At 42.3% G+C, this 23,706-nt stretch overlaps 2 protein-coding genes and 1 non-coding gene across 4 annotated transcripts; 2 read left to right on the top strand and 1 right to left on the bottom strand.

Moving 5' to 3' along the window:
- Window positions 1-737: 737 nt before the first annotated feature.
- Window positions 738-8,388, bottom strand: LOC139572402 (trypsin-1-like). Of its 2 annotated transcripts, XM_071395162.1 has the most exons (6): window positions 7,085-8,388; window positions 6,138-6,244; window positions 5,731-5,884; window positions 2,583-2,844; window positions 1,872-2,003; window positions 738-1,665 (listed from the first exon to the last, which is right to left on the bottom strand). In XM_071395162.1, the coding sequence occupies exons 1-5, from the start codon at window positions 7,156-7,158 to the stop codon at window positions 2,001-2,003; spliced, it is 600 nt and encodes a 199-aa protein (XP_071251263.1). In that variant the 5' UTR covers window positions 7,159-8,388; the 3' UTR covers window positions 738-1,665; window positions 1,872-2,000. The 2 variants fall into 2 exon arrangements, with proteins under 2 accessions (XP_071251263.1, XP_071251262.1); XM_071395161.1 differs by lacking the exons at window positions 738-1,665; window positions 1,872-2,003 and having other exon boundaries at window positions 2,034-2,844.
- Window positions 8,389-13,678: 5,290 nt separating this feature from the next.
- On the top strand, window positions 13,679-13,755 carry trnat-ugu (transfer RNA threonine (anticodon UGU)). The gene has a single exon. It is a non-coding gene; the product is annotated as a tRNA-Thr (tRNA).
- A 5,006-nt stretch (window positions 13,756-18,761) lies between these two features.
- On the top strand, window positions 18,762-22,147 carry LOC139572394 (chemerin-like receptor 1). The gene is made up of 3 exons (XM_071395145.1): window positions 18,762-18,954; window positions 19,111-19,227; window positions 20,327-22,147. Exon 3 carries the CDS (start codon window positions 20,340-20,342, stop codon window positions 21,483-21,485), a length of 1,146 nt encoding a protein of 381 aa, XP_071251246.1. The 5' UTR covers window positions 18,762-18,954; window positions 19,111-19,227; window positions 20,327-20,339; the 3' UTR covers window positions 21,486-22,147.
- Window positions 22,148-23,706: the final 1,559 nt, after the last annotated feature.

The following is a 23,706-nucleotide window of genomic DNA, read 5'->3' as shown; positions in this document are numbered from 1 at the left end:
CATGGATCAACCTGAGGGTCTTTGTTTTGGTTCAGTGACAGTGAAACATGACATACTATAATACTGCCTCAGTCATGCATATTCCTTGGTAAAAAGGCTGAACATACTACAGTAAAACCATGGGAGTATTTGACATTGCCTTGTTTCCAAAATGGTGGTTTGGAACTCAGGACCCAATGGTTAATCACCGCTAACTCTGCTTGGGTTGCAGACCCCAAATATATTGGTTTTGTTTGTGGTTTTGCATGGAAGGAGGAAGGAAACGCCAACAGGAAACGCCAACAGCCTCAGAGAGCAAATAACTTGAGAACCACTACCATATGTATTTTGGCAGGTTTAATATCGATGACCTCGAAAGACCTAGCTGCAGTGGTGTATAAAGTACCTAATTGTCATACTTGAGTAAAAGTAAAGATATAGTACCTTAATAGAAAATAATGACTCAAATAAAAGTGCAAGTCACCCGGTAAAATACTACTTGAGTTAAAGTCTAAAAGTATTTGGTTTTAAATATACTTAAGTATCAAAAGTAAAATAATAAATAATTTCAAATTCCTCATATTAAGCAAACAAGCCGGCATGATTTTATTTTATTTACGGATAGCCAGGGGCACACTACAACACTCAGACATAATTTACAAACGAAGCATTTGTGTTTAGTCAGTCCGCCAGATCAGAGACAGAAGGGATGGCCAGGGATGTTCTCTTGATAAGTGCTTGAAATGGACTATGTTCCTGTCCTGCTAAGCATTCAAAATGTAACAAGTACTTTTGGGTGTCAGGGAAAATGTATGGAGGATAAAGTAACTTATTTTCTTTAGGAATGTAGTGAAACAAAAGTAAAAGTTGAATAGTTAAAAAATAGTAATGTAAAGTACAGATATCCAAAAAATTACTTAAGTACTTTACACCACTGCCTAGCTGTCCATTCTACTTTATTTACCCTGACTACATCTTTAGGGACATAGAAATCTGATGACGAGATCGTTGAAGGCCCACACCCATAGCCACCGGCACTGTTGTGAACAAATCCACACGCCTCAGGTCAGACCCAAATAGGATGCCTCAGGCCACAGGGCCAACAGAGCCCTTGGCCTGGTGACTATGACGTCATGGTGAAGGGTGTGGTATTTTGGATGGTGGGCGGACTTGGCAAATCTGGGTATTCTACCGTATTATGAGAATATTCCCACACTGGAAGACTGACTAAGACCATAGTCTAAATAGAATATATATTCTTTGCTTCTCTTTGCTAGACATGATTTGGTCATGTTTTTTGATTATCGCTTAAGATTGATCAGGGTATAGCCAGCAGAGGGAGCCAAGTGTTCAGTTTTTACCTCTTGTACCCTCAAGCTAGCGCCTTCACGATAGCTCAAATTCTTATCTGAATTTTTCAAATCCTCTCATAAGTCAACCCTATGATGTCACTCAACCCAGACCACACGATAAACCATTCAATAAACAGACACACTTTATTTGATATTGTCAGTTCAAATTGTTAATTCCATGACATCAGGACCAGCCTTTGCTAATTAGCCAGATGCCATGGTGTTTTGGATCCATGACACGTAGTTGCAGACTTTGGTGTAGACGCCAGGCTTCTTCCTGAGAGCACACCCTGCAACTCCCCATCACACACCAGAGGAGCACCTGAGAGTCACCCTGAGAGGTGGGGGGGAGAGATAAAGAAAGAGAGCGCAACAAGCCAGAGTGACAGGACAAGATAGAGAGATTCAGTGACAGAGCAAGATGAAGAGAGACAAGAAAATATATAACCAGAGATCAGTGTGATTGCATCATGGTAAAAACTGTGAAAACACGAAAGTAAAATATGAAGAAGTACAGTACAGGTCTATTCTGTCAGTTACCTGGCAGGAGTCCTTGCCTCCCTCCATGATCACAGATCATGTTCTCAGTCATCTGGAAGAAATAGGCTTCCAGGCAGGTGTTACCAGTCAGAAGGGGGACCTCCACATACTGCAGTGTGTCAGGGTACCTCACTGGAACAGAACACCAAAGAAAGTAAGAGGGAGCAAGAAAAGACACAGACATATGCTTCTACATCTTTATTGCTTGCTGTTTGGGGTTTCAGGCTGGGTTTCTGTATAGCACTTTGTGACATCGGCTGATGTAAAAAGGGCTTTATTAATACATTTGATTGAATTTGATTGACATGTAACAAGGCATTAAAACTTTCCATTTGAAAAAAATCAGAAGTGGAAAACTTGATTTCTTAAAAGACACTCTAAAATAGCTGTTGTCCTCAGCTGTTAACCATTTCTAACCAAGGCAGCATGATATCTAATCAGGTACTGTACACACTGGGCAAGTAGGTCACCTGGGGTAATAGACGCAGCTGTTTTTCACACCCACACAAACACCCACGCACAAATACACACAAACACAAGCGCGCACACACACGCACAAATGTTTGTATTATTATATTTTCTTATTTCTTATTGTTGTTGCATTGTCGAGAAGGAACCTGAAAGTAAGCATTTCATTGGATGGTGTATAACATGTGTATCCCATACATACGACTAATAAAACTTGAAACTTGAAACACAAATTCCACTCACAGCCTTCGTTGCTGGCACGAAGGCTCCCCAGCCAGAGACCTGGCACATAGTTCCAGCAGTGCCACACTTAGTGGGGAGAGCCACAGGGCTCACATAGCTGTTGAGGGTGGCAGGCTGGCTTAGCTTGATCAGCGCGATGTCACTATCCTGGGTACCGGAGTTGTAGTCTGGGTGGCGGATGAACCGGGCAGACATGATGTGCTGCTCAGTGTTCTCAGGCTCCTTGATGTTGTGCTCCCCCAGACAGACCTCCAATGGCAACCTGCAGGGTTATAGCCAGAAAGGAGATTATACTGTGGTTGTTGGAGGGGAAGGAGGGTCCTGCACTAAAAATCTATTCAAAAATAAAATAAAATTGTATTGGTCACATACACATGGTTAGCAGATGGTAATGCGAGTGTAGCGAAATGCTTGTGCTTCTAGTTCCTACAGTGCAGTAATATCTAACAAGTAATTTAACAATTTCCCAACAACTACCTAATACACACAAATCTAAAAGGGTGAATCAGAATATGTACATATAAATATATGGATTAGAGATGGCCGAGCGGCATAAGCAAGGTGCAATATATGGTATAAAATACAGTATATACATTCGATATGAGTAATGTAAGATATGTAAACATTATTAAAGTGGCTTTGTTTAAAGTGACTAGTGATCCATTTATTAAAGTGTCCAGTGCTTGGGTCTCAATGTAGGCAGCAGCCTCTCTGAGTTAGTGATAGCTGTTTTTCAGTCTCTCGGTCCCAGCATTCCAGGGCCTCAAGCTTGATGATGAGCTTGAAGGGTACTATGGTGTTGAATGCTGAGCTGTAGTCAATGAACAGCATTCTTACATAGGTATTCCTCTTGTCCAGATGGGATAGGGCAGTGTGCAACGTGATGGCGACTGCATAGTCTGTGGACCTGTTGGGGCGGTATGCAAACTGAAGTGGGCCTAGGGTGGCCGGTAAAGTGGAGATGATATGATCCTTGACTAGTCTCTCAAAGCACTTCATGATGGCAGAAGTGAGTGCTACGGGGCGGTAGTCATTTAGTTCAGTTACCTTTGCCTTCTTGGGTACAGGAAAAATGGTGGCCATCTTGAAGCATGTGGGGACAGCAGACTGGGATAGGAAGAGATTGAATATTTACGTAAACACACCAGCCAGCTGGTCTGCTCATGCTCTGAGGACGCGGCTAGGGATGCCGTCTGGGCCAGCAGCCTTGCGAGGATTAACACGTTTAAATGTTTTATTCACATCGGCCACGGAGAAGGGGGAGCGCAGTCCTTGTTAGCGGGCCATGAAGGTGGCACTGTATTTTTCTCAAAGCGGGCAAAGAAGGTGTTTAGTTTGTCTGGAAGTGTGATGTCGGTTTCTGTGACGTGGCTGGTTTTCTTTTTGTAGTCCGTGATTTCCTGTAGACCTTGCCACATACGTCTCATGTCTGAGCCGTTGAATTGCGACTCCACTTTGTCCCTGTACCGGCATTTTGCTTGTTTGATTACCTTGCGGAGGGAATAACTACACTGTTTATATTCAGCCATATTCCCAGACCTTTTTCCATGGTTAAATGCGGTGGTTCGCGCTTTCAGTTTTGCGCAAATGCTGCCATCCAACCACGGTTTTGGTTAGGGTAGGTTTTAATAGTCACAGTGGGTACAACATCTCCAATGCATTTCTTTATAAACTCACTCACCGAGTCAGCGTACAAATCAATGTTGTTATCTGAGGCTGACCGGAACATATCCCAGTCCACGTGATCAAAACAATCTTGAAGCATAAATTCGGAAATTCGTCACTGGTACATCCTGTTTGAGTTTCTACCTATAAGACGGAAGGAGCTAGATGGTGTCATGGTCAGATTTGCCGAAGGGAGGGCTGGGGAGGGCTTTGTATGCATCGCGGAAGATAGAGTAGCAGTGATCGAGTGTATTACCCCCGCACGTAGTGCAATCAATATGCTGATGGAATTTAGGTAGCCTTGTTCTCAAATTTACTGTCTTAAAATCCCCAGCTACAATAAATGTAGCCTCAGGATATATGGTTTCCAGTTTACATAGAGTCCAGTGAAGTTCCTTGAGGGCCATCTTGGTGTCTGCTTGAGGGGGAATGTACACAGCTGTGACAATAACTGACAAGAATTCTCTTGGGAGGTAATATGGCCGGCATTTGATTGTAAGGAATTCTAGGTCGGGTGAGCAGAAGGACTTGAGTTCCTGTATGTTCTTATGATTACACCATGAGTCGTTAATCATGAAGCATACACCCCCGCCCTTCCACTTCCCAGAGAGGTGTTTATCTCTGTTGGCGCGATGCATGGAGAATATCCCGAGAGAGCCATGTTTCTGTGAAACAGATAATGTTACAATCTCTGATGTCTCTCTGGAAGGCAACCCTTGCTCGAATTTCATCTACCTTGTTGTCAAGAGACTGGACATTGGTGAGTAGTATACTCGGGAGTGGTGGAAGATGTGCACGTCTACGGAGCCTGACCAGGAGGCCGCTCCTTCTGCCGCTTCTGCGGCTCCGTTGGATTTGTTGGATTTGCTGTATGTGTCACGACTTCCACCGAAGTCGGCTCCTCTCCTTGTTCGGGCGGCGTTCGGCGATCGACGTCACCGGCTTTCTAGCCATCACTGCTCCATTTTTCATATATCCATTTGTCTTGTCTTGTTTCCATACACACCTGGTTTTCATTTCCCCAATCAATCTACTTGTATTTAACCCTCTGTTTCCCATCATGTTTTGTGTGTAATTGTTTCATGTTATGTGGTGTTAGTTTATGTGCTTTACTTTTATGTTCTGTTTTTTTGAGCGCGTTTGATTTATGTAGTGCTCTCGTTTTTTGGAACTTTAATAAAAGTGCGCCTGTTCATTATACTCTGCTCTCCTGCACCTGACTTCGCCTCCAATACACCATTGACAGTATGTTAAAGTTTACCCATTTCATCCAAACAGTTCTACAACAGTTGTGGTCTAAAATCCGAATGGACTCAACCGTTAAACATGATATTACAAAGAGCAAAGCATACCATTCTAGTTTAAATGTGGATTTTAAGGCCTACACCACCAGAATGTTCATAAAATAAAATAAAGTGTAAAAAAAACATTTAATTATTTTTTAAATACTCTAGCACATAGTAACTCTGAAGTCTGCACTTACGATTTGTAGCAGTGGGCAGCAGAGAGCACCCATTCACTAGAGAGGAGGATCCCTCCACAGAAGTTGTACCCTGTGTACAGAAACACCTGGTAGGGAACAGAGTTCTTCCTGCACTCATACCCTCCTACAATCGTGTCGTCCTCCTCAAGAGCAGCTAAAATTCAAAGGGAAATTAAAAATAAAACAAAAGTCTGATTGAGATTAAATGACGTCTTAGGTTTTTCATCAGAATCCGGTGTTAACATCAACCAGCAATTTCTTATGTTACGTATTCTGTTATGTATTCTTTCTTAAGTTATGTATTATAGTACCAGAAGAATGAGAAGTTTCATGTTCTTGTTTCAGTCTATTTTGCTGACAGGATCAGTGTGTCTCCCCTCTCTCTTTTTTCACTCCTCTTATCTCACCTGTTACAAGGACTTTCTTTATCTCAATGTAATTGTCCTCTTGCTCAGTTGTGCACCGGGGCCTCCCACTCCTCTTTCTATTCTGGTAAGAGACCGTTTGCGCTGTTCTGTGAAGGGAGTAGTACACAGCGTTGTATGAGATCTTCAGTTTCTTGGCAATTTCTCACATGGAATAGCCTTAATTTCTCAGAACAAGAATAGACTGACGAGTTTCAGAAGAAAGTTCTTTGTTTCTAGCCATTTTGAGCCTGTAATCGAACCCACAAATGCTGATGCTCCAGATACTCAACGAGTCTAAAGAAGGCCAGTTGTATTGCTTTTTTAATCAGCACAATAGTTCTCAGCTGTGCTAACATAATTGCAAAAGGGTTTTCTTATGATCAATTAGCCTTTTAAAATGATAAACTTGGATTAGCTAACACAACGTGCCATTGGAACACAGGAGTGATGGTTGCTGGTAATGGGCCTCTGTATGCCTATGTAGATATTCCATTAAAAATAAGCTGTTTCCAGCTACAACAGTCATTTACACCATTACCAATGTCTCCATTGTATTTCTGATAAATTTGATGTTATTTTAATGGACAAAAAATTTGCTTTTCTTTCAAAAACAAGGACATTTCCAAGTGACCCCAAACTTTTGAACGGTAGTGTACATCATTCAGTGTCACCAAATAGTTGGAAATGAGTAACAAACTGCAATGTGAATATGACAAGCGATATATTGATTTTGTACAGCAGTCAAATGATGTTATCTTGTGAGTGGAGCAGGAGATGACTAATAAACAACAATATTACAATACTATTTCCATGACCACAACAATCATGTTCAACTGCAGCGCGTTGCCAATCAGAATGAAATCAAACACTCATCATGAAACAGCATTTGGGTTAACTCTGTGGTATGTGGAATGATAATGTTATTGATGATGGTGATTGTATTGTACCTTTCCATCCCTTGAGTGTAGGACAGTGTTGCTCCATCCTCAGGGGAGAGATTAGTGAATTGGCAATCTTTCATTGTGACTTCCTGCAGTCGTCATTCATTTTAGATAAGTGACATGTTGACATACAGAAACAAACACAAGTTCTTCTTTTGGAGGGACAGTTTGTCCGTTTCATGACACAATGGGATTTCACAATGTGGTTTCCTGAACGTTTCATCGATCAAACACAAATTAACATTCAATTACATGTTGTTGACATGTAATCACATTATTTGTTGATGGTTTATGATCACAGATTATAGAAGAAAATTCAACAAACAAACTAACCTTAGATGTACATTTTTAAAGCTTGCTGGAGATGATACAGAAAATAGCCTGCATGAATATAGTCCAGCTCACTTTACATGCCTCTGAAATAGTATTATTAACATATCTAAAATATCTTTCCTGAGTCAATTACTTCAGGAAAGTAAGAGGTAGACAAAACTTATACTGCAGTGTGTGCCAAGGTGTTTATCAGCACTTAACAGGGTGCATTTAGCCAAACCCTGTGATTATATGCACTTATGGTTTAAATATAACACACTCCCATCCAGCACAGGCAAGTTGTTCTCTTAATTTGCTCTTTGTCACATATCTTATGTCTCAGAGAATAATGCCTCATTCATACTTTGTGTATATTGAAATGTATTTTGTGACCTCTCCTCCTTGACTATGTTGACATTGATGGATGGTTTCTCAACTGGATTATTTTCGATACAGAATAGAAAATAAAAAAATAGAACTACAGCTGAAAAACTACAGCTGCATATTGTTCGGGCCAGTCAAATAGCTCTATCAGCCTTTAGATTACAACATGTTTCTGTCAACAGTTGGGTTGGTTGGATCACCTTTCACCAGAATCAACCAGAATCAACCAGAACCAGAATCAACCAGCAAAATTACACAATTTTGCAATAAGCAGGAAGTAATGCTTTCCTCTTCTGATAGCAAAGGTGAAAATCTGTGTAAAAAGTCTTATTTAGTCACCCGACATGGGAATGCACACAGTGGTGTACACACTGTACCATGTGTCACCCAGATGCCCGCTTTCTTGAGGCTCTGCAAAACAGAGCTCCCTGGATGTGGTCAACAGGCAGGGGAAAAGCAGCAAGAAATATGTCACAGTCCTCTCTTATGCTGCCCGAAGAGGCTATTGACCTTGACAGTGGGCCAGCGCCGCTGCTCACATTTTTTCCACAGCACTTTTAGTCCAACGAGGGACAACAACCCTTATTCTCCTCTTCATCTTCACCATTTGGGGCTCGCTCCTCCTCCTCCTGTTTCACCCTCCCAACCCTCCCTACCCATCCATCCCTCCCTCCCCCCTTTCTCCCAGATTTGCTGGTACACAGACTGTCAGATGGTCCTCTGCCACAGATCTGTGTGGCACATATCCCTGTCATCTTGTATGATGTCAATCTCTGCCATGTTTGATCATTCTGTGTCCCTTAGGTCTGCCCAGGGGGCCTGGCATTGTGGTTGGAAGTAGGGACATACTGTATATAAGGAAGTGGTTTGGGGTAGTGACGATCAGCTCTTTCTTTATTTGTGTGATGAAATTTTGGGGAAAAACGTAGCGGGTTTGTGCGGTGAGGGGAAGTTTGGCAATTATTTTGACTCTAAAACAAAATTCCTGACTTCTCCACACGACACTACAGCCTGACTTCCAGTCAGCACCGCAACTAGATCAACAAACGTTGGCGGTTATAGGACCAGAAGAATCCCACTGTGTGTTGGCTCTCTGTCTTCAAGACAAGACAACTGGAATGTTATGGGAGCTCCAGCAGCTCTCTGCGACACCGTAAGGCTTTCACTCCCTCAACAAACAGATTTGGGAGATGTAGAAAAGCAATGAGCCCACATTTTCCCCCCTCGACAGCTACGAACACACAGGGTGGATCACAACATGGCTGTGAGCTATGTCATTAGTTTTTCACTACCCTTGGGCTAGGCAATAACACCGTGAATTTAGCTCGGCTGTCTCTTGTTGATGCCACACCCTCTCAATACAGCTGTTGTGAATAATAAAACCCCCAACCCCAGTCCCACCTCCCTCCCCCACATTTCACCACCCTCCCCCAACCTCTACCCAAAAAATCAGAGTTCCCCTCAAACTCCCACTGGTTGTTTTACACGCCCAAATTGGTATTTGTGCAGCCCGGCCTAATTACAAGTTTGGTTGGTGAATCAAGAAGTATGGCGAAACATGGTCTGCGAAAGCTTCCCTCAAATTATAGCTTAGGTATAGCTATTAATATCCACTCCAGACACTGTCGTTTTGAACCACTTGCTATAGAGCTGCACAGAATGACTAGAGAACAATCAATTAGAATAATATTTCCAACAATAATAACCAGAGAGATAAGTTGTTATTTTAAAGGCAAAATATATGACTTAAATACATTATTTCATCTGGTCCGGACATCAGTACAAAGAAATCCACCAGAAGTGTAACATCTGGACCAGCTCAAGATTAGATAGGCACAGATTTAACAGTGCATTCCTTGAGGATAAATCAACAGAGAATCATTTCCCTTATTGCTTTGAACTGTCCCCCGCAGGGCGGAAAGAATTGCTTATGTCCCAGTGTCAGATAGCCCTCCTGTGGCAAAATGTGCAGATGCTGAATACTTATGCATGAGTGAAAAAAGCCAGTGATACAAGAGACATGAGTTCTCCCACACACACAAATGAGGGTGTTGCTCTGACTCAAAGCAAAGGTTGACACACGCGTGTGCACATGCGCACACAGCCACACCAGCACATGCGCGCACACACACACACACACACACACACACACACACACACACACACACACACACACACACACACACACACACACACACACACACACACACACACACACACACACACACACACACACACACACACACACACACACACCAGGGGCCTTCATTCTCTTCCCCCTCACATCTGCTCTTTGGTAGTGTGCAGAGTTCCTGCGTGGTATGTTCACTGGCTGGGCATACAGTTTTGGGTTGGGTAAACGCTAGCCGCTCACCCTGTGAAAAAAGTCTGATTTCTCCAAGCTTTTGGGTTTGTGTAACGGCAGTCGTAATCCTCCTCCTCGGACGAGGAGAGGCGAGACGGATCGGACCAATACGCAGAGTGGCTAGTTTCCATAGTGATTTAATAATTAACAAAAACAATATGCGATACAAAATAACTACCGTGACAGTCCTGTGTGGCGGAACACTGACACAAGAACAAACACCCACAACACACACGTGAAACCCCGGCTGCCTTAGTATGATTCTCAATCAGGGACAACGATTGACAGCTGCCTCTGATTGAGAATCATACCAGGCCGAACACAAAACCCCAACATAGAAAATCACACATCGACAGCCCACCCCAACTCACGCCCTGACCAACTAAATAAATACAAGAAAAAGGAAAAACAGGTCAGGAACGTGACAGTTTGATTGCGTTCAAGCAATGTGCAGACAAGTGTCTGGAATGCAAATGATTTGGATAGTCAATGACGACAAGCACCTGTTGTGGAAAAATATTGACTCAAATACTTTTCAGATACCAGAGCTTGTGAATTAAATTAGACTTTATCACAGAGAGCAACAAAGCCGAGTTAGTTCATGAAACAACTGAATCTTCATTCTTAGTGCTTGGTTTTTATACAGTCTTACCCTTACATAACGTTATCACCCCATTTTCCAAATCTTGTTGTCTTACTTAGTTTCCATCCTCTTATTGGCTCAGACATTGGGGCATAGATTCTATTGGTGGCATGACATGCGTACCCCTTAACTAATGTTCCTGTCCAAAGGTCTTCACAAGTTCAGACTGACGTTGTCTTATGTATGATTACAGTTTTTCCCAATTGCTAAACACAATTTTGCAAACTAGGCTGGTTTTATCAAAATACTTAACACAATTCACAAAACCACACACCCAAACTGCAAAATACCTCATATCCTGCAAAATGAAGCACTGCAACCAAAACTACATATAGCATTATCAAAATCAAACGTTTGCACGAAATGGCACGCACTTCATTCATATTACCAGATTTTTGTCTAACCAACTACACACTGTTGGGCATAATGAAAAGCACTCTCATCTTTAGTATGCTTTGCCATAATACTAAAATAGTTCAAATTGTAGAAAATTCTTCAGATGCACAGAAATATTTGCAGATACACACACATGCTGTTGAAACATTTTATTTTTTATTTTTCACCAAACAAGTCAGTGCAACATATGGACAGCAGATATATTTACATTGGACTGAACAAAAATATGCTCACAAAAAAACAGTAAACTGAAAAAGAAAATTGCAGAAAAAATGTGCAGAAAAAATATATAGAAAAAAAGAGTCAAGAAATATAATTAGGCAGCATCTTGCCGCACAGCTGGGTCTGGCCACAACGCCTCGTCTCACAGCTGGGTCTGGCCACAACGCCTCGTCTCACAGCTGGGTCTGGCCACAACGCCTCGTCTCACAGCTGGGTCTGGCCACAACGCCTCGTCTCACAGCTGGGTCTGGCCACAACGCCTCGTCTCACAGCTGGGTCTGGCCACAACGCCTCGTCTCACAGCTGGGTCTGGCCACAACGCCTCGTCTCACAGCTGGGTCTGGCCACAACGCCTCGTCTCACAGCTGGGTCTGGCCACAACGCCTCGTCTCACAGCTGGGTCTGGCCACAACGCCTCGTCTCACAGCTGGGTCTGGCCACAACACCTCGTCCACATCACAGGCAATATCTTCCCTTGCCAGACATCGAGGGAAGAAGCGCCTTGAGTGCCTTATCCATCCCTGAATCTCATCACATGCCTCTCCCATAGCCTGCACAAGAGGCATGCGCACAAAAGGCTGCCGGTCGTATACCTTCCACCGCCATGCCAAAAATAACTCTTCTATGGTGTTCAGAAATGGTGAGTATGGTGGGAGGTATTGTACGAGAAATGGTGGGTGGTCAGCAAACCAGTTTTGGACTGGGGCTGCACGATGAAAGCTCACGTTGTCCAATACTACAACGTACCGGGTTCTTTGATGGTCTGCATCATTCATACGCTCTGGTGGTATGAGAATGTTGTGGAGTCTGTCCAGAAATGTGAGAATATGGGCTGTGTTGTATGGTCCAAGGTTGGCATGACGGTGGAGGATACCATGCGTATTGGAGATGGCAGCGCACATTGTGATGTTCCCACCACGTTGGCCAGGAACATCTATAAAGGCTCTGTGGCCAATTACGTTTCTCCCCCTTCTTCTGGTCTTTGCTAGGTTGAACCCAGCCTCATCTATAAAGATGAACTCATGTGGGATTGCATGAGCATCCATTTCCAGTACTCCCTGAAAACAATGAACAAAAGCAGTCAATATGGTGTTATCCAGTACACTGGGAAACAATGTTGCGTGTAGTGTACTGAAGTCAATATTGTACTTACATCCGTATATATGCTCGTCTGACCTCTTTGTTTCTTTGAGAGTTTCTCTCGAACGGCACCTTATAAAGTTGTTTCATTCTGATTTGGTTTCGCTTGAGAATGCGAGCCAATGTGGACAGACTGACTCGTTGAATGTTGTTGAATATGGTGTTGTCTTGGATGATGTGGCTTTGAATTTCTCATAATCTGATTTCATTATTTTCCAAAACCAAGTTTACAATGGCAGCTTCCTGTACCCCGGTGAACATTTGGTCCCTTCCTCCACCATGGTTGCGTCTCTCAGTCCTTTAGAAAAACAAAAAAAATAAAATATAGGGCTTGGACAATACAGCCTAAAGATATTTCCCCCACAGTAGAGTAAATTCTACAGGAAATTTGTGCAGTTAGTGTATGACATCAGCCATTCATGAAGTAAACAGGTGTCACCCAACTGATACACTATGACATGGGGTGTACTACATAGTGTGAAAGAAATTTTGGTTACATACCTGTACTCCAGTCTAAATGTCCGGATGACACAGGCGACAGTAAAACGGCTCAAGTTGGGCTGCACTCTCTGTCCAGCCTCTCGCATTGTCAGCCCATGGTTGATGACATGATCAACTAAGGTTGCTCTGATTTCATTTGAAAGTTGTCTTCTTTGGCCATGAACTCCTCTACCAGCTCTACCCCTACCTCTCACTCTTCATCCCCCTCTCATTGTCACCCTCCCTCTTCCTCTTCCTCTTCCTCTCTCTGCAACGGCTTCCATTGTTGTTGTAAAACAAAAGGTGCTCACCTGTGGTCTTTTCATAGTGCTTACTTCCTGATTGAAGTGGTAACAATTAACCATTGAGGTGTTTGGCCAGGTGGCACATGTATTGGCCAATTAGCTCATGTAGTGTCATTTTGAATGGCAGTGTTTTGAAATGGCAAACGTGACTTTATGTCAGATTGTTGTGTCTTATGCAGAGAACCGTGTGCAGTGCATTTAAAAAGTGCCATTTTGAATTGCAAAATATGTGTAAAGCAGAAAATGTGTTTAGACTTTTGGAGACTTGAGAAGAGGTTTTGCTCTCTGTGTGTCAGTTTAAATAATTGTGCTGTGCATGTCATTTTAGTGTGTTAGCAATTGGAAAAATTGGTGGTCCCGTGTAGCTCAGTTGGTAGAGCATGGCGCTTGTAACGCCAGGGTTGTGGGTTCATTCCCCACGGGGGGACCAGGATGAATATGTATGAACTTTCCAATTTGTAAATCGCTCTGGATAAGAGCGTCTGCTAAATGACTTAAATGTAAATGTAATGTAAAAAACTGTAACCCATGTGCGTGTCCAGTAGCCTTCACAAGATCAGATATGGCCCAGACCAGACACATCTTGTTAGTCTACCTTGCCTCATCTACTTACGTTCCCGTTTTTTATGTCCAATGTCCAACATGTCCAATGGTCAATTCGATGTTGGTCCAGCTTTGTACACTCACCTGGGCTTCAGCCTTCATTCTGCTTACACATGTCTAATATTTAAACGTATATATCGATTCTTCTTTCTACTTCAAAGAGAACAGTATAGGTACTGAGAATCATCAGATAACTGGAAAATCTCCAACACACCCAGCAGTTTTGTGCCGAGTCAGAGTGTGCCATGGAAAAATGTCCAAGAACCTGGTTAGACTGTAACTGTGTACTGTTTAGGCAGAGTGAAAGTCAAAACTCTTCCCACGTTCGAACACACACACAAGAGACACCCACATCAAAGCACACCTCCAAGGACCAAGTCTCAATCTCAGTTGCATTTCCTAATTTAAAAATATATATATTTTACCTTTATTTAACCAGGTAGGCAAGTTGAGAACAAGTTCTCATTTACAACTGCGACCTGGCCAAGATAAAGCAAAGCAGTTCGACACATATAACAACACAGAGTTACACATGGAATAAACAAAACATACAGTCAATAATACAGTAGAAAAATAAGTCTATATACAATGTGAGCAAATGAAGTGAGATAAGGGAGGTAAAGGCAATAAATAGGCCATGGTGGCGAAGTAAATACAATATAGCAATTAAAACACTGAAATGGTAGATTTTACAGTAGATGAGTGTGCAAAGTAGAAATACTGGGGTGCAAAGGAGCAAAATAAATAAATACAGTAGGGGAAGAGGTAGTTGTTTGGGCTATTTATATATGGGCTATGTTCAGGTGCAGTGATCTGTGAGCTGCTCTGACAGCTGGTGCTTAAAGCTAGTGAGGGAGATAAGTGTTTCCAGTTTCAGAGATTTTTGTAGTTCGTTCCAGTCATTGGCAGCAGAGAACTGGAAGGAGAGGCGGCCAAAGGAGGAATTGGCTTTGGGGGTGACAAGTGAGATATACCTGCTGGAACGCGTGCTACGGATGGGTGCAGCTATGGTGACCAACGAGCAGAGATAAGGCGGGACTTTACCTAGCAGGGTCTTGTGGATGACCTGGAGCCAGTGTGTTTGGTGACGAGTATGAAGCGAGGGCCAGCCAACGAGAGCGTACAGGTCGCAGTGGTGGGTAGTATATGGGGCTTTGGTGACAAAACTAATGAGGAGAATTTAAACCGAAATCAAGTTCAGCCCCCTTAAAGGATCAGTATAAACTCATTCTGGTTCACAAACTCTAGGCCATGATCCAAGTCTAACATCATACTGTCTGTCAGCACTTGTTTAAACACTTTGGACAACTTTCAGTGGAGAAAGGTCCACAAAGCATCGGCCAAAATTCACAAGCGCCCTCCCCCACAGATGTATGCTTGTCTGTGTGGTGTGGGTGTAAAATGAACGGTGAGGGGGGGACAGTGGGAGGAAATGAGCCGAATTGGATGTTGATCCAAAGTTCTGTACTTCCTCTCCTTTGGACTGTGTGTGTGTTTGTGGCAGGGCTCGGCTAACAGTTCCTTGGGAAGAAGAGACGGATGCGGAATCTGTAATCTCAGCAGTCAGCACTCACCCACCTCCATGTCTACAGCTTGGACTGATTATTATATTCCCATGTTCCTCTCCCCTACGGTTTAGTTCAGGTGGTTTGTTGAGCGGATGTAACACATGTAAGCTACACACAGTACTTCAAGGCTGATCTCCCTGGCCTGGTCTAGGCTATGTGTGGGTGGGTCTATGGATGTGTGCACTGATAAATCTTCAGTGTGATTCACCCCATTTCTGTTGTTTTAAGGGAAAAAACATGTGGTTTCTGTCTCATCATTCTGAGCGGTTGTGAAAGAGAGAGATCATAATATTTAGAGAGTGACCAGCCACCAGCTGAATTTCACCCTCACTTGACCAGCACAAATATATATTTTTACACAAGCTATCCATACAGACTGGATGAACACAGTGGAAATGTCTCAGTTTCCCCTCTGGGATTAATAAAGTATTTCTTATTTTATCTCATTTTATCTACAGTACGTCAGCATACTTTATGTCAAAGAATTGCGTCTTTCCTCAGAAATAATGTGCATGCAAATAGTTAAGGTTCATGTCAAGGTTAGCCTTAATTTTCAATGAGAATTTGTGTTGTGGTGTTCTGCACTGTAATGTTCAAACCTAAAAATGGTGCTGTTCTACACTGTAATGTTCAAACCTAAAAATGGTGCTGTTCTACACTGTAATGTTCAAACCTAAAAATGGTGCTGTTCTACACTGTAATGTTCAAACCTAAAAATGGTGCTGTTCTACACTGTAATGTTCAAACCTAAAAATGGTGCTGTTCTACACTGTAATGTTCAAACCTAAAAATGGTGCTGTTCTACACTGTAATGTTCAAACCTAAAAATGGTGCTGTTCTACACTGTAATGTTCAAACCTAAAAATGGTGCTGTTCTACACTGTAATGTTCAAACCTAAAAATGGTGCTGTTCTACACTGTAATGTTCAAACCTAAAAATGGTGCTGTTCTACACTGTAATGTTCAAACCTAAAAATGGTGCTGTTCTACACTGTAATGTTCAAACCTAAAAATGGCGAGTCAGGTGTAAAGGCTTAAACATGAACATGAATCAAGTTTCACGTTTTCTTTTACAGTGAAATGCCTTTCTTGCAAACTCGAAAACCAACAATGCAATAATCAATAACAATTTAATACTATAAAAAACACACAAGAAATAATATGAAATATGAAGAACACAATAAGTAAGTAAATAAGCATACTATATACAGGGTCAGTTCCAATACCATGTTTGTGCAGGGATACTGGAGTGATGGAGGTATGTATATGGGTAACGGGACTAGGCAACGGGATGTAAGATAAACAGAGTAGCAGCAGCTTGTATGTGAGAGGGTGTGCGTGTGTAGAGTCAGTAAAAATGTACAGTGCACTCGGAAAGTATTCAGATCCCTTGACTTTTTCCACATTTGTTACGTTCCAGCCTTATTTTAAAATTGATTAAATCGTTTTTCCCCCTCATCAATCCACATCACAATACCGAATAATGACAAAGCAAAAACAGGTTTTTAGAAATGTTTGCAAATTTAAAACTGAAATATCACATTTACATAAGTATTCAGACCCTTTACTCAGTACTTTGATGAAGCACCTTTGGCAGCGATCACAGGCTCGAGTCTTCTTGGGTATGACGCTACACCTAAACTGGTACACCTAAATTGGTACACCTAAACTGTGACATGCTTAACACCCCGGCCATCCTACAATCTAAGCTTGATGCCCTCAATCTCACACAAACTATCAATGAACCTACCAGGTACAACCCCAAAGCTGTAAACACGGGCACCCTCATAGATATCATCCTAAACAACTTGCCCTCTAAATACACCTCTGCTGTTTTCAACCAAGATCTCAGCGATCACTGCCTCATTGCCTGCATCCGTAATGGGTCAGCGGTCAAACGACCTCCACTCATCACTATCAAATGCTCCCTGAAACACTTCAGCGAGCAGGCCTTTCTAATCGACCTGGCCGGGGTATCCTGGAAGGATATTGATCTCATCCCGTCAGTAGAGGATGCCTGGTTATTTTTAGTAGAAAGAGGAGTGGGAGGCCCCGGTCCCCAATTGAGCAAGAGGACAAGTACATTAGAGTGTATAGTTTGAGAAACAGACGCCTCACAAGTCCTCAACTGGCAACTTCATTAAATAGTACCCCTAAAATACCAGTCTCAACGTTAACAGTGAGGAGGCGACTCCGGGATACTGGCCTTCTAGGCAGAGTTGCAAAGAAAAATACATATCTCAGACTGGCCCATAAAAAGAAAAGATTAACATGGGCAAAATAACAGACACTGGACAGAGGAACTGTGCCTAAAAGCTATTATCCTTTATTGATGTCACTTGTTAAATCCACTTCAATCAGTTTAGATGAAGGTAAGGAGACAGGTAAAAAGAAAAAAAACTTTTAAGCCTTGAAACAATTGAGACACGGATTGTGTATGCGTGCCATTCAGAGGGTGAATGGGCAAGACAAAATATTTAAGTGCTTTTGAATGGGGTTTGGTAGTAGGTGTCTTGCGTACCGGTTTGTGTCAAGAACTGCAACGCTACTGGGTTTTTCACGCTCAACAGTTTCCTGTGTGATCGAGAATGGTTCACCACCCAAAGGACATCCAGCCACCTTGACACAACTGTGGGAAGCATTGGAGTCAACATGGGCCAGCATCCCTGTGGAATGCTTTCAACAACTTGTAGAGTCCATCCCAGAATAATTGATGCAACTCCATATTAGGAAGGTGTCCTGGTATACTCAGTGTATATTGTTGATAGGACTAATTGCAACCTAAAACATCTCAACAAACTATGCTGAAAATCACCAACAAATCTATAGATACTCCAATAGGCTATTCAACTTTGAATGTACCCATAGGAACACCCATTTGGCTTTCAACCATAAGTGGATAGATAGATTGTAGTTAATTGCAGCATAGTCACTTAGCTATATAAAGACCATTAATACCCTCAAAGGAAATGGCAGAATTTTATTTGGTTACAGATTCCAAACCACATTTCGCTATTTCTCCTCCACCGCAGGGAAAAGCAGGCGTTCCTTGGTTTTGTGCTGCGTTCAAGTGCTAGTCGGAACTAGGACAATTGAAACGTACGACTTGCTATATAGTTGTAGTTATACACGTGTAGTGTTCAACGAATCAGTTTCCTGGTTCCGAATAGCATGTGAACGCTATTGCGTTGACATGTGAACGCGTTGACATGTGAACGCATGTCAACGTCGACGAGTCCTCATGAATGTCATATAAGTGGTGGCGGTGATGACTGTCGTATAGCACTAGCCTTCTCCATAATGAGAACATTGTACCCACGGTTTTTAAGCGTGGACACCACTGTTGCTGCTCAGTTGCAATTCCATTGATTCATAATTATTCTAATTTGGAGAATTGTGTAGTTTGCCTATATAGCTTGATGCCTGTGTCAACATTTCAATGAATTTTGTCATTGTGGGTAAGCGTTGCTCTACACACAAACACTTAGCCAACAAACATTGTGTAAAAATGTATATTTGTTACGTGTTGAATTATGTGTTTCTTGCACAGAATGTCGATATTTTCCTTCGAAAAGCATTTAATGTGAAGTGGATCTTACAACTTTGTCTTCCAGCTGAACATGTGAAAAACTGACGTCACACTTCAAGATACTACACAGTCTGCGCTCCTGACTACAGCAAGTCTTTCAAGCCGTTCGCCTGTTCTGATTGGAATATACACGTTATTCAAGGTATGTCTATAACATTTTTCACCATTCATTGGAGTATTCAGATTACATTGGTATTTGTAGGCTTCTACGTCAATAGTTGATGAACGAATAGAACAATAGAAATTCTGTACCATCCCTTTTAAAAACTGCGAATAAACAGCCTACCCGAGCAAAAGTTACATTCATATAATTTGTATGTGTAGCTTGTCTTATGACCATGATATACCAGTTGAGGGTAACATTAACTTATTAATAACAAATAATTGGGAAGAAATGCTATAATAACGGTATGAACTGTAATAAAACAAAATACTGACTGAATCCATCATTCCTTCTAACAAATTTGAATAAACAATACTAAATCAATAAATTACTCTTACAGTATAAATAGGTAACTTAAACAGTGCATTTAATAGGCATATTACGCATTATCCAACTAGATGAGAAATATCAACTGAATTACATTTAATTTTTCATTCCATATGAAAAACATTCCTTCCTCATTCCATAGTTCTATTCCATAGTATGGAAGATAGGCTACTGTACTGTGAAACTCTGAACAAATAGTTCTCCTTAATTACTCCCCACAGTGCACATTCTTGACTTTTATAATGATCTTGGGGTTTCCAAAAAATTCTACCTTTGTGGCATGTGAGGGTAAGTTAAGGAGAAATACCTTAATTATGACTGTCTGTCTGCTTTGTCACATTGGGCTACTTGTCAGAATCCCCAGTGTTGCACAACTTGCATTCATTCTACAAGTACTTCGTTCTGTGATGGATTGCACTACAAAGGCGGACAGGTTACACTGAAATAAATATCTCACTTACCGGTATATATGGGGATTGGGCAACCAGCTTTGCACATAATAGCTATTTTTGTTCAGATCAACTCCTCCAACATTCTCTCAATATTTGAATGTACAGTAAAATTTCACATTATTGCACAATACATTTTTTTGCTAAATTCATGCATTCTCGGCACATTTAAAGTGTGTCAGTGAACTCTAGGGGTTGTAAATAAGAACAGCAAGTAGTGGGGGGAATCAATTGTAAGGCAGCATGCCTGAAGAGTGGTGAAGGTCATTTATCCAAACCTAATTTTTTCTTTACCCTCTCAGGTTCTCAAACAAAATGATGGCCTTAACCACAACTCCTTTGTATCCTGAGATCTGGACAGAGCTGTCTCACAACGACTCATCGCCAGGCAACTCGACAGATGACTATGAGGACTACCCTGACGAGCACGCAGAGCTCCGGAAGTCCCTCAACATCATGTCCCTCATCGTTTACTGCCTGGCCTTTGTGCTGGGGGTTCTGGGAAATGGACTTGTCATCTGGGTGACGGGATTTAAGATGAAGAAGACGGTCAACACGGTGTGGTTCCTCAACCTGGCTGTGGCCGACTTCCTTTTCACAGCGTTCCTGCCTCTAAGCGTGACGTACACGGCCATGGACTTTCACTGGCCCTTCGGCAAGTTCATGTGCAAGCTCAACTCCACGATCAGCTTCTTCAACATGTTCGCCAGCGTTTACATCCTGGTGGTCATCAGCATGGACAGGTGTGTGTCCGTGGTGCGCCCTGTCTGGGCCCAGAACCATCGGAACATACGCAAGGCATCCTGTATCAGTCTTGGTGTCTGGCTGTGGGCCCTGGTCCTCAGCTCCCCCTACTTTGTCTTCCGAGACATCGGGGGGTCCTACAAGAACGAAGAAATCATCAACTGCTTCAACAACTTTGCTTTCTCCGATGACTATAACACAAAGGAGGTGGCAGAGCTGCGAGTGTTCCGCCATCAGGCCATGATCGTCACCCGCTTCCTGCTGGGCTTTGTGGTGCCCTTCGCCATCATCGTCACTTGCTACGCCGTCATCATCCACCGGCTCAAGAGGAACCGCAACCTGGCCAGCCACTCCGGGCGGCCATTCAAGATCATCGCCGCCGTCATCACAGCTTTCTTCCTGTGCTGGGCCCCCTACCACATCATGGCCCTGATCGAGATGGTGAACAACGCGGCCGCTGAGTTCAGCTACACGTTAGACCACGTCACCACCATCGGGGTCCCCATAGCCACCAGCCTGGCCTTCCTCAACAGCTGTCTGAACCCCCTGCTGTACGTGTTCATGGGCCAGGACTTCAAGGATAAGCTGCGCAAGTCCATTCTGACGGTTCTGGAAAGTGCCTTCACCGAGGAAGTGTCAAGGTCCAACCACACCTACACAAACTCTGGACTCACAAGCCGTAGCAAGGAGAAGTCCTATTCTGATCCTGAGGTATAGGGTCTTATATTATAATGAGAAAAACGTTATTGACCACACAATGTGGAAATTTGACTTTGGCTTTACGATAACATGAATGACATCCTTCAAAGCAAAGAAAATACAAACATTAGAAGCACCTTATCATCAAGGTAATTCAATAATGTTTTCAAACAGCTCGATACTTAGTTTAAGGGAAAGTTTAAGGCAGGATTTCAGAATTTGAACGCTGAGCATGTACTCAGTTTTAACAAGGTACATCTCCAGGACTGAATTCAAATCAACAAGTTTGATTTCAATAACCTTTTGTGACTCAGAAAATGATGGGGTCTGTGAACACATTTCAGCACTGTTTTTGTATGGGCAATACAGTTACTAATGAGAATGTTGAAAGTGGGGTAGACTGTTAATAGAGAATACTGGATAAGATAAGAATCATTTGTATGAAACACACATGTCATTGTTCAAGCTGAAGATATAAATTGTCTGTCTTTTCATTCAAAGCCACTTTTTTTACATACTTGTTTTTGTTAAAATGAGGCTAATATTTAACAAAGTGACTATTATCTGTGATTTAAACGTGTATTGTTTTATTGAAGGAATGTTGTTTTTCCTTAATACTTTGATGTTTGTATTTGTATACTTTTTTATGTTTGTATGATGTTATTAAATGCTTGAATAGATGACTACTTATTCATTTCTTTTTTCCAGAAATCTCCAGAAGGCATAACCATCTCTGCCACATGGTGGCAGCAAAGCTCTGTCACAGTTAGACAGAATAAATGGAAATGTAATATTGAAAATAAATCACCTTTGGCTCGTGTCAAAAATACATCCCTATCTATTTAAGATTATCCCTGTCATGTTTTTTAAACTACAGATTGGATATCAATTCATACTGTATTGCTTTGACCTGTCCAATGTTATTAGATCAATGAGGGAGGAAGCAATTAACAATTTGATTCCCCCTCTCATTTCGACTGGGTTTAAACTTTTGTTTTTCAACCATTTCTCTGCCAATTGAACTTCATGTATTTGCAGCTTTAGAACAATAAATGTTTTCATGATGATGATGATCATCATCACCACCACCATCAACATCAACAACGTAATCTAACTGAATATAACTTGACTTTATCAACACTTTAATCCTTTCACATTTTGTAGAAGTTCAACTTGCTACAGGCAAAATATGATGGTGTCCTTCAAGGTAGCCTGTTTTTATAACTTCAGTCAACCTAGCTATATTTCTGCTTCAGTAGGGTGAAGGCTATAACTGATATTTTGACCACAATGTATCACAAGAATAATGGTCAGCGCAGCCACAGTGTAGGAGTCTACCAGACTGAGACTGGTAAAATAATAGCTTATGGAGTGGTCATGAGGTGGGAGTAAGATGGGGACAGGAAAAAATGTAGAAAAGTGGAACATACTTTTGTCGTGTATGTGGACACCTGCTCGTCAAACATCTCATTCCAAAATCATGGGCATTATTATGGAGTTGGTTCCCCCTTTGCTGTTTTAACAGCCTCCACTCTTCTGGGAAGGCTTTCCACTAGATGTTGAAACATTGCTGCAGGGACTTTCTTCCATTCAGCCACAAGAGCATTAGTAAAATCAGGCACTGATGTTGGGGATTAGGCCTGGCTTGCAGTCTGCGTTCCAAATCATCCCAAAAGTGTTCGAAGGGGCTGAGGTCAGGGCTCTGTGCAGGCCAGTCTTTGTTCTTCCACACCGATCTAGACAAACCATTTCTGTATGGATCTCGCTTTGTGCACTGGGATATTGTTATGCTGAAACAGAAAAGGGCCTTCCCCAAACTGTTGCCACAAAGTTGTAAGCACAGAATCGTCTAAAATGTCTTTGTATGCTGTAGCGTTAAGATTTCCCTTCATTGGAACTAAGGGGCCTAGCCCGAACCATGAAAAACAGTCCCAGACCATTATTTCTCCACCACCAAACTTTACCGTTTGCACTATGTATTTGGGCAGGTAGCATTCTCCTGGCATCCGCCAAGCACTCAGCAGCCCCGTTCTGTGAGCTTGTGTGGCCTACTACTTCGCGGCTAAGCCGTTGTTGCTCCTAGACGTTTCCACTTCACAATAACAGCACTTACAGTTGACCGGGGCAGTTCTAGCAGGGCAGACATTTGACAAACTGACTTGTTGGAAAGGTGGTATCCTATAACGGTGCCATGTTGAAAGTCACTGAGCTCTTCAGTAAGGCCATTCTACTGCCAATG

Source organism: Salvelinus alpinus, chromosome 4, assembly GCF_045679555.1.
Source record: "Salvelinus alpinus chromosome 4, SLU_Salpinus.1, whole genome shotgun sequence".
Taxonomy (NCBI): domain Eukaryota; kingdom Metazoa; phylum Chordata; class Actinopteri; order Salmoniformes; family Salmonidae; genus Salvelinus; species Salvelinus alpinus.
This window is presented reverse-complemented; position numbering and strand designations above follow the sequence as displayed.

Coding starts and splice junctions, on each gene's coding strand:
- LOC139572402 (XM_071395161.1), bottom strand. CDS start 7,158: ATGAAAGATTGCCAATTCACTAATCTCTCCCCTGAGGATGGAGCAACA. Junction 6,245..7,084: donor TACACTCAAGGGATGGAAAG/GTACAATACAAT, acceptor CTCCCTTCACAG/AACAGCGCAAACGGTCTCTT. Junction 2,845..5,730: donor GCTGCCCACTGCTACAAATC/GTAAGTGCAGAC, acceptor ATAACCCTGCAG/GTTGCCATTGGAGGTCTGTC.
- LOC139572394 (XM_071395145.1), top strand. CDS start 20,340: ATGATGGCCTTAACCACAACTCCTTTGTATCCTGAGATCTGGACAGAG.